At 36.9% G+C, this 11,641-nt stretch overlaps 1 protein-coding gene across 1 annotated transcript in view; it reads right to left on the bottom strand.

Annotated features, from left to right (window-relative positions):
• Positions 1-812: 812 nt before the first annotated feature.
• The window catches only part of LOC121734339 (cytochrome P450 6k1-like), a 27,305-nt gene continuing 16,476 nt past the window's right edge, over positions 813-11,641 (bottom strand). Inside the window, exon 9 of the mRNA XM_042124872.1 lies at positions 813-1,011. Coding sequence (XP_041980806.1) covers positions 839-1,011 — 173 coding nt within the window. The 3' untranslated portion in view covers positions 813-838. The remainder of the gene's footprint in view (positions 1,012-11,641) is intronic.

The raw sequence follows: 11,641 nt of genomic DNA, 5'->3' as shown, positions 1-11,641 counted from the left end.
AATTTCATTTCATTTCATTTTCAATTAAGCAAAATCCGTCCAATTAAGGATAAACAGAAAGTTATAACAGTAAAACATGCAGAGCAAAGCCACATCTCGGCGTAATTCCAAGGGGTCCAGCCTGTTTAAAACACTATGGCTGTCTACAATCCGAGCGGCCGTACTTTGGATACCTATGAATCCTATGATCTAGAGGGAGTAGTTGGTATTTTGGCGCCCCTGTCCAGAGATGAGAACAAGTGGGGCCGAATCTGCGCCTTAGAGCTGTAGGCGTTAGATCGAACTGAAATACTGTTTATAAAAAGAAAGGTATGAAGTTTAACAAGAAAGGTATAAATAACCTTTTTTTACCTTTCTTTTTAAATACTGTAAAACAGTTGCAATAAGAATATCCCTGTTCTAAAAAAAATTAATAACTATAATAGGTCTACCAGAATCTGATGGCAAAAAGTGAGAAAACAAATTGACTCTACTTATTGCTAGAGGAGCAATTCGTTTAAAACATTTTGATCCTTTTTTTCCTTATAGCGGCTTATTCTGTGTGTGAAACATGCAAATATAAAAAAATATCCAATGATCAAGGATATTTTTGAAAACAGATCAAAATTTGCCATCACATTCTGGTAGACCTATATTTTGTTGGTATAGAAAAACCACAGATAAAAATCATAATAACTAATTAAGAGTTAAATAGAATAAAATGTCTGATGCCGCGAGTCCTTGTCCTGAGTAGTATTGCAATTTATAAAGAATATAAGAGGGAATACCGTTCATCAACAGTGGCAATAGAATGACATACTTAATAATAAATATAATCGTAATAGGTGATCTTTATTAATTATTTTCTCGGTATGAAATTAACTTTCAGGTCCTCTCCCGGCATCAGGAACAGTCCTCTCTTCTCGATCTCTGCGTCCATCGGCTTGGGGCTTCCCGGACAGGACTCCACCCTGTAGTTCAGGATAATCGCTGCCATCGCGTTCTTCATGGCAATCATTGCGAAACGCTTACCTGAAATTAATTAATTATTACCTTTTGGTCCGAAATCACTACATAAAAACATAGGTCTACAAGTCTATCTTGCGCTTATTTCACAGGGGCAAGAATGCAAAGTAACTGTAACTCAAGTGACACCAGCTATAATTCATATTACAATCTCATACAAAATTGTACTTGGATGATATTATGAACGGATACGAAAAGCAGTCTTTCGAAACTCATTACAACATGGCAGCGTTAGTTCTGATCGGGCGACGAATACTTACTAAAGGTACAGTTACACATGCTCAAAACCAGCATGCTTAAAACAAGCATGCCGTTCGAACTCGATAAATTAGCTTCTATTAAACATGCTTTTTATAAGAGAAAAACTGATCGATACTACCATAAACCTGTCAACATGTCCCCCCGCCACCAGGTAGTATGCTCAAAAATCGCAAGCCTGTCGAGTTTTGAGCATGCTCTGAATAAGCATGCTTTTTTGAGCAATGCATGGACACACATGCTTGTAATCAGCATTTGCTCGGTTTAAGCATGCTGCGTGCTTGAAATAAGCATGTGTAACTGTAGCTTTATTCTATAAAGCTACAGTTGTATGTAATTCACTTTAGATACTTTAACTAATTTAGATAAATATTGGATTCACCCATCGAGACAAATCAAATAAGCCCAAACTCGATTGGGTTTTATTACGAAGTTTCTGTATCCACCTTTCAGCTCCATCGTCATTTTAGCTCCATATCACCATAATATTAGATGGCCACGCAATTTGTATATACACAGGTCAAAGGTCAACAAGAAAATGGGTTAAATTTAATTTGTGAGATTCCCATTAACAAGTGGACCAAGAGCCTGCGATGGCCAGACCTTCCTTCGTTTTTTTAAGCTGAAAGTTTACCTGTTTGTGGCTTCTACAGAGGTAAGAACGCCCAGCAACTATGGAGTTTCGGACGCGGTTACTTTTGGAAAGGTTCTGGAAGGTCACCGGACCTTCCAGAAAGAGTAAAGCTCAATTTCATAACTTATATTCGTCGCGGTAAGTGAAAGAATCTCGTTTTCCAGTGCCGGACATTTTTGACAGTTGCTTCCCACAGAGGTGGTAAGCAACTGAGGGTGCTTAGCAAGATACCCTCAAAGTCTAATACTTTAAGAAAGTTTAAGGGTGTCTGATGGCAGACTCTATAATAAAGTGTTCAGGTAAAAAAAAAGCTAGTAAAAAGAACTCCTTTCCAGACCAGCCACTAAAATAATTACACTTAGGATAAATATTTCTTTTTTGACAGAGTTGTACAGCTGCTGATTTCCTTTGATTTGAAATTTAATTATTGAGATAGGAATAAAAAAAATACCTAAGCAAACCCTAGGCCCATCTCCGAACGGCAAGTACGTATACGCTGGGATGTTCTTCTCGTTTTCCGCCGTGAATCGCTCTGGGTCGAAGGTGTAAGGGTCGTCGTAGTACTGCGGGTCCATATGCATGCCCACCCCGTTGACGTAGATGGGCATACCAGCGGGGATGGTGAGGTGCTCGTCCACCTTATAGTCTTCTAGGGCCTCTCTGTCCAGCCAGGACATGGGTGGGAAAATTCGGAGGATCTCTGGAAATGGTGTAGTCGTTAGTAAGTTTACTGGCTGTTTTTTTTTTCCGCATTTACCAGCAGCATAGAGGTGTCAGAACTATTTCTAACTACCTTTAATAATACAGTCCATGTAGGTAGATTCTGCAACGATAGCGTCCAGTTGGTAGCCATGTTTCTCCTTTAATTCCGACAGCTCTTGATATAATTTTTCCTGAAATAATATAATAAATAGGATTAGACCATAAAGTTATTATACCTATCGGAATCATAAAGTTCATATTATACCTAGCGGAATAGAGTAACAATCTCGAGTTGTCAAACGTAACCGAAATTGGTTTCATCTGTGTGTAAAAATATGTGTACGTATACACTTACACAAGCATGATTGAACGTGATTTCTATGAGATTAAATTATCAACGTGCGGCACGTGCCGACTGGACTGGATCAAAACAAGAGTGCTGCTGTCATGTATCACACGTCTCTTGTGTTACTGATAGTGACATCTCTCTTGCTCAGGCCTTTGTTTCTCTATTCCGCTAGGTATATTAACTTTATGAGCGGAATAGAGCAACAAAGGCCTGAGCAAGCGAGATGTCACTATCAGTAGACATGACAGTAGATCTCTTTTTTTGACGTCCAGTCGGCACTTATCGGCACGTCGACAATTTAATCTCATAGGATTCATGTTCAATCATGATTGTGTAAGTGTATACGTACACATATTTTTCAGACAGAAGAAAACCAATTTCGGTTTCGTTTGACAGCTCGAGATTGTTGCTCTATTTCGCTAGGTATATTAACTTTATGGTTAAGACTTTAGACTTTAGAGTCTACTGTTACTTCTATTTGTAGGTATCCATCCTTAGTCTTCACAGGACTTAAATTTTTTCAAAGTAGTAGTATAAGAGTTTACCTGTATTTCAGGCGAGTAGGCTAGCTGGTAGATGATGTATGTAAGCGTGGCGGCGGAGGTGTCAAACCCTCCGATCAGTAGCACCGCTGCCTGGGCTATGATGAAGTCGTCCGAGTACTCTGAAAAACGTAAAAGTTATAAAATAAAAAAGGGGCAAACGAACAAACGGGTCACCTGATAGAAAGCAGCGGAGAGTATTGATATTACGCCGAGTTCGATTTGGTCCACTTTAAATCAAATAAAATCAGATTCTTATTGGTTGCACGTTTTTGCCAGTAACAATCTAATCACCAACGTAGGAAAAGGTTAACGTTGCAAATGGTGTAGCAAATCTTCTATGTAGCAAGAGCACGTAGCAGGCCATTTCTGTAGCGCATACCATTATCATCCTCTTCATTTTTCTTCTTCAGCTGCATCAGAACATCCAACAGTGTCCGTGGCTCCTTGTTCAGCTCTACGTCTTTACGCTTGAAGATTATTTTGAAGATCTTTCGCAGAGTGTCTGTTGATTCCTTCGGTAAGAAGGGTAGCCTGGAAATAAAAAATAGAACTACTTATCTACTTGTAACTTGAACTACTATACTATTTCACTGTCAGGTAGTGTTAGGCTATTATCAGGTCATGACTGCTTACTGCTGCTTGGGCTCAGGCCTCCCCCAACGAACATTCCTAACTTAGGCAGCCGTTATCCATCCACTGGCCACCTTGTTCAAATCGTCGGTGCATTGATTGACTCTGTGTTTGAAGAGTCTTAGGCTATTATCAGGTCATGACTGCTTACTGCTGCTTGGGCTCAGGCCTCCCCCAACGAACATTCCTAACTTAGGCAGCCGTTATCCATCCACTGGCCACCTTGTTCAAATCGTCGGTGCATTGATTGACTCTGTGTTTGAAGAGTCTTTAAACGCTACGTTTACCTAATTGTGAACTTAAATTTTTACCCGTCGATCGTGGGAAAACGAGATACAATAGATATTCTATTGTGTCTCGTTCACAGGTGAACGTATGGGGCTTGATGAAATAAACACTTGTCTGCTTATTTCATCAAGCCCCATACATTCATTTCGCAATAGACGAGAACCGCAAGAATTCTAGTGATGGCGCTCTCATCACAGGAGTTACAACGACACTTGCCCAAAAAGTTCAGCTAGCTCCGGCCAGAAGAATATCCCGCACCACGAGATGCCACGGTAGACGGAGAACTTCATGAAGTCTTTGGTGATGGCGCGTATGGCTCCCTCGCTGGTCAGGGTCGCATTGCTGGCAAGCTCGAACGCGGTTATGCTGAAGAGGTCTGTGGTGTAGTCCGCGAACATCGTCTGTAATGTACACTTAGTCAATTTCAGGTTAGGGGTAGGGCCTTGCGTGACGAGGCCACCTTGCTAAATATTCAAACAAATTCTGTAAATCACATCATCTTTCGGTTTTGCGCGAGTTGAATCATCATCCATCATCAAATCAGCTTATATTCGTCCACTGCTGGACATAGGCCTCTCTCAATGAAGGTCAAGATGGCTGATCCAACATGGGCTCGCAACTAAACGGAGATCGTCGTCCCACCTAGTTGGAGGTCGACCTACAAACCGTTTACCTAGCCTTAGTCTCCAGTTGAATAATACGCTAAGACATACCCGTAAGCTTATGTTATTATGACCATCGTTTTGGATTCGCGTCACCAGATCATGGGACTTGGTAACGGCGACCGTCTGCACACTCTTCAGCTTAGCCGATGTAAACGCAACAGTGAGGCGGCGACGAAGGTTAGTCCAGGCTGAGTCCTGAAAAGGGTAATTTATTACTATATAAAGACGAATTTCAATCGTCATCTTTACTTCTCTCTACATATAAAAGTTTATAAAAATAGTACCCTCAAGAAGAGCAAGTTGAGTGCTCCCATGGGATCCTTGGAGCTCGCCTTACTGAATTTGTTCCGGAAGTTCCCGGAGTCCCGCACCAGGACGTTACGGGCCAGCTCGGGGCTGTTGATGATGAGGGCTGGCCGCCAGAACAGCCACATGCCGACGTAGGGGGCGCGGTACTGCGTGTACACGTCGCGCATCCATATTGACTGGAAGAAATGACGTAATATTATTTTTTTAGGAGCCTATGGTATTCCATTGCTGGGCAAAGGCCTAACCCGATGCTTTCCACTTCTAATAAGGCGTAATAATAGTTTTAAAAAAAGATAAAACCGACTTCAAAATTGTACGTAAATAAAAATTAAAATTCACTATCTCAAAAACTACTGAACCGATTTTGATAATACTTACGCAGTATTCCCTAAGTTGAACAATACCTAGTACAACAAAAACAACAATCACTTAAATCGGACTTGTAGTTCCGGAGATATGCGAACACAATCATTAAAACATACATACAATACTATATATACATAAATGTACTTTGGAAAGGCACATATTTTGTTCGTAAACTGATATAGACTAACATAATATTATATACGAAAACTGGGCGATTCTGTAAATATTACATACATACGGGTCGATTTGATAACCTCCTTGTTTTGAAGTCGGTTAAAAAGTAGAGGGCAGTGGCTAATCATGGAGAAAACCCACGGCAAAATATTTGTAATACTAGGTGTCAGTTATACAATACATTATACAGTATAAGTCAGTTTTTACTGCACGGCTCATAGTTTCACAAAATTGCTTAGATACTAATAATAATAATAATTGATTAATAATTCGTCATTATATTATTGTAGCCAATTTGCTATCGTGCGACGTCACCTCTATATAATATTATAAACATGACTTGTGTAACATGAATTCATGTCTAATTACTTACTTAAATTAAGCACCGGTTATTACAACAGTAGATATTATCTATAATTAAAGAACATATACATTATGTCGTCAATTTATGTTATAAAAGGATTACTTAAAGAGTAATAAATCTTATATCTTTAAACGAGCAGTTCTTGTATATTTCTATATTTATAATTGGAATCTCGGAATCGGCTACAACGATTTTCATGAAATTTAGTATATAGGGGGTTTCGGGGGCGATAAATCGATCGTCATTTTATTCGTGTTTTATCGAATACCGAGCAAAGCTCGGTCAAATAGCTAGTTATTTATTATTAGTTCAAAAAATCATACAAGACTTTCCGCCTGGTTTTAAAAATATGCTTATTCACTAGTGAGTATTTTTTGTGCATACCAGGACGTGATTATCTATAGTTTTTATAGTGTTTTTTAATAAAAATTTACTAAATTGTAAAATTGACTTAGAGCAAATTAAATGTAGCTATGAGGCCGATGTATGCAACCTTCAGGCCGAAATTTCAATACTCCTCGACTCATTGGATAATTTGAAAAAGAAATAGAGATATGAATTGTCACAGCAAGAAATGCAGGGGCATATATCAGCTATGAATGATCTGCTCGAAGTGACTCATTACAATGAGGAGCGGGTTTACTCTCTATTGAGGGTCAACGGCTTCTCAAATAAAACAGATCTCTCCGTCTTAAATAAAGTAGCAGATATATTATGTTCCAGTCAGAAGGTGCATACTGAATGCCCAACACACATTACTTTGTTCAGTGACGAGTTAGGTAAAGATTTGGGTGTATATTTGAATGCAATGTGTATCGGACAATCTATCTCTAATTCTTGTATGCCCGGAGCTACATACAGTGAAAATTCAAAAAGGGCCTTAACTATGAATTGTCCGAATACTACATTAATACTTTTAGTTGGGAGGAAAGGAAAGGTAAATAGGAAACAGATGACTGAATTCTTGGACCAGTTATTTAGTATTGAAAATCTTAAAAAAGTTATCTTGTTTACTTTTCCTTTGTATTCTACAAATATTGCCAAAGAGAGATAATAAAGAAAATTTTGCTAGATATCAGCTGAATAGCCTTATGTATACTGCTGTAAATAATAATTGTATAATTTTGAATGACTCACATAAGGAATGTCAGTATAACCTGACTGATATCAATAATTTTGATTTTAAGGTATCCACAATGAAAAGAGATAAGTTCTTCTTATCTAATTTTTATAAACGACGTATAGCCAAATTGCTATTTAACTTTTTATATATAAACCCAGCCAAGTTTTTGGCGTCCTCGACTACTGCTTTTATTGAGCAGAATATTAGTCATAGTGTTAACGATTTGGAATATGTTCCAAATATTTATTTAAATTAGATAATAAGACAATGGAGGACATCTCTAGCACAAATGAATTAAGTTTAAGTCTAAATGTTGAAAATCCTACCAATAACTTGATCAATTAAACTGAGGAAAAATAAATGTAATTTGTTTTTTTTTTTAAGAAATAAGGGGGCAAACGATCAAATGGGTCACCTGATGGAAAGCAACATCCGTCGCCCATGGACACTCGCAGCATCAGAAGAGCTGCAAGTGCGTTGCCGGCCTTTTAAGAGGGAATAGGGTAATAGGAGAGGGAAGGGACGGGAATAGGGGAGGACAGGGAAGGGAATAGGGTAGGGGATTGGGCCTCCGGTAAACTCACTCACTCGGCGAAACACAGCGCAAGCGCTGTTTCACGCCGGTTTTCATTTTTCGCCGGATTAATCTGGTGCATCAGAATTTACGAGGTATGGTAGGTAAAGAACTTGAAATTGAGTTATTTTTAAGGGAATTTAACATTGATATTATGTGTATATCTGAACATTGGTTCAGATCACATGAACTCATTTTCAATTTCAATGACCACCAGATAGCAAGTTCGTTCAGTAGAGAAAATGCCATTAGAGGAGGCTCTCTAATTTTAATCAGAAACAATTTGAAGTTTAAGGAACGTAAGGATATCGTGAGTCTCTCTACTGAACGAATAATAGAGGTGGCCTGCATAGAGCTGAGCCATCTAATCATTGTGGGCGTATACAGGCCTCCATCAGGATTATACGATTCTTTTGAAGTAACAATGGAACAAATTTTGTCAAAAATATGTGTATCTAACAAAAAAATTATATGTGGTGATTTTAACATTAATTTATTAGATTTAACCTCCACTACTGTTAGATTCACATCTTTATTTCAATATATAATCGTTTCACATCTTTATATCAAACCACAAGGGTCTGTGAGACTACAGCCATTTATATTGACAACATATTTACTAATCTTATTCCTGATAAAAAGAAATAATTAATAAGCTAAGTTCTGATCACTGTGGACAAATAGCTTCTTTTAATATGAAATGTGACAGTGACGCGAAGAAAAATCTTGTGTTTATTTCTGTGACCACAAAACGTATTGAGCAATTTAGAAGTAAATTAAATTCAAATATCCATTTCTTGTATAGGTCACATAGCTCTGATGAAGCTTTTAATAAATTATTTAAATGAGTGATAAGAACTCCATTTAATTCATTATTTACTTCTAAAACAGTTAGAAACAGTAATAAAAAAAACTAAATTTATTGAATGGGCAACAAAAGGGATTAAAATTAGTAGAAAAATATTATATGAACTATATGATGAAAGGTGTATTAACAATAGTGAAGTATTTAAAGCATAATATTATGTTAAAAAATACTCAAAAACCTTTAGAAAAGTTTGCAAAGCTACTAAAGCCCTGTACATAAAAAAAAAAAACAAATTTAAACACTCTAAAAATAAAATAAAAACAACATGGCAGACTATAGCCGGTGAGACTGGAAATGTATCCTGTCGCAGCTCTGATTTTGAACTATACTTTGAAAATAAAAAGATTACTAATGATCAAGAAGTTGCCCGTCGCAAAGTCTTTGAAAAGTTTTTTGCTGACATTCCGGTCTCAACGACTAAAAATTTAAATTCTTCACCTGAAGCTGCCGAAAAGTGTGATGTCAATTTTAAGTTTAGAGAAATTAACCCCAGAGATATTATTGATACCTTTAAATTGTTGAATATTAAAAATACTGTTGATCTCTGGGGCATGTCTACAAAAATTATTAAATCAATAATTGATATCGTAGCTCCTCTCTAGCAATGATTTTTAATGACTGCATAAAAAGGGTGTTTTTCCTGACTTATTGACGCATAGCAAGATCGTTCCTTTATTTAAAGCCGGGTAGTCCCGGCTTTAAATCGTGGGCTCGATCGTGGGATCCGATTTAGTAATCGGATCCCACGAATTTCAGGCCTATATGGATTCTACCGACCTTTAGTAAATACCTAGCGTATGTTTTTGCTAACAGCAAATAAAATAAATACATAAATAAGAAATGTTTTATTTCTGAGTAAATTTGAATCAAATTTTTTCAGAATGTCTACCTAATGCCTACCACCGGTTCGGGAACTACCCCGGCGACAAGAACCGGCGTAAGAAACTCGCACGGGTCCCACTTTTTACCAAAAAAGTGAGAGAAAAATTGTTTTTTTTTTTTAAATAAAGTTTACTATTTTGTAACTTATTATTATATACAATGTCAACATACATAATTGTAAGTCATACTATTATAATAATGTAGAAGAAGCCTGTAAGCCTGTAATGTAGAAGAAGTGTAGGTCGACCTCCAAATAGGTGGGACGACGATCTCCGCTTAGTTGCAGGCCCATGTTGGATGCGAGTAGCAGGAGATTGGTCATCTTGGCGTTCATTGAGAGAGGCCTATGTCCAGCAGTGGACGACTATAGGCTGATATGATGATATGATGATGAGAAGAAGCCTTGCAAGAAGCTGAATGTTGTTTTTACTTAGTGTCAGTTTTTATTATTACTATGCGTTCGTGACTTTGACTGTATTTTTAATCGCCCGGTACTTTGAAAGCGATAAAAAAATACAGTCAAAGTGACGAGCGCATAGTAATAATAAAAACTGACACTAAGTAAAAACAACATTGGAAGTACCGAATCTGATATTTTAAATTCATCGTTGGTAAGGCTTCGATAATGTTTTAGTGCCTGGATGACCGAGCTTTGCTCGGTATAGCAAACACTCATTGACTTCGTGTTACTTAATAACGCCATCTGCTGGTCGTTAAAACAATTAGTTGCTAACAAAATAGTATTATTATTCGCCAATAGATGTCAGGAAGAGTCATATTTTTCAGTTTATCGATTATCGATAAAACACGAATAAAAATACATTTTCTGAAAATCATTCCTAGCTAGATCGATTTATCGCCCCCGAAACCCCCTATATACTAAATTTCATGAAAATCATTGGAGCCGATTCCGAGATTCCAATTATATATATATATATATATATATATATATATATATATATATATATATATATATATATATATATATATATATATATATATACAAGAATTGCTCGTTTAAAGATATAAGATAATGTATTGATTCAGCAGATTCAGTATAATAACTTCAAAATAGCATTCTAATAAAATTTCAAACAAATTCTAGCGTTTCTGCCATCTGTTTGGTCAAAACTCCAAATTTGCCGTTGAAGCCCTACGGAAATGCCGTAATTTACCGTTTTTAGGGTTCCGTACCCAAAAGGTAAAAACGGAAACCTATTACCTACTAAGACTTCGTTGTCTGTCCGTCTGTCTGTCTGTTGCCAGGCTGTATCTCAAGAACCGCTATAGCTAGACTTCTGAAATTTTCACAGACTGTGTATATCTGTTGCCGCTATGACAAAAAATACTAAAAACAAAATAATATTAATATTTAAGGGGGCTCCCATACAACAAACGTGATTTTTTTGGCATTTTTTGTTCGTAATCAATGAATAAGAGGTAGGCACTTGAAATTTTCACAAAAGCCTTATATATATGTGTATTTTAATAATTAATAATAATATTTCAATAAAATAAATAATTGAGGGGGGCTCCCATACAAAAACACAATTTTTGGCCTATTTTTTCTCTATAACGGTACGGAACCCTTCGTGCGCGAGTCCGACTCGCACTTGACCGATTTTTTTAGAATCTTATAACTCAGAATTTGAAAGCTACAAAATTATAATAAAAATACAACAGTAAATGAACATATTTTCTTTTTTTGTTATTAATTTTCTATTTTTGTTTACGAGGGCTGCTATTTATGTATCCAGAACTGGCCACTTACAAGAACAATATTTAAAAAGTAATTACAACATTTGAAAATAGAACTCTTTGGTTGAAGAATACATTTTGTTTCATGTGACTGTCAATTATTTTTCCATTGTGGCGTCATTTTGAAAATTGCGTGTCTTCATTTGC

The sequence above is a fragment of the Aricia agestis genome, chromosome 15 (genome assembly GCF_905147365.1).
Source record: "Aricia agestis chromosome 15, ilAriAges1.1, whole genome shotgun sequence".
Lineage (NCBI taxonomy): Eukaryota > Metazoa > Arthropoda > Insecta > Lepidoptera > Lycaenidae > Aricia > Aricia agestis.
This window is presented reverse-complemented; position numbering and strand designations above follow the sequence as displayed.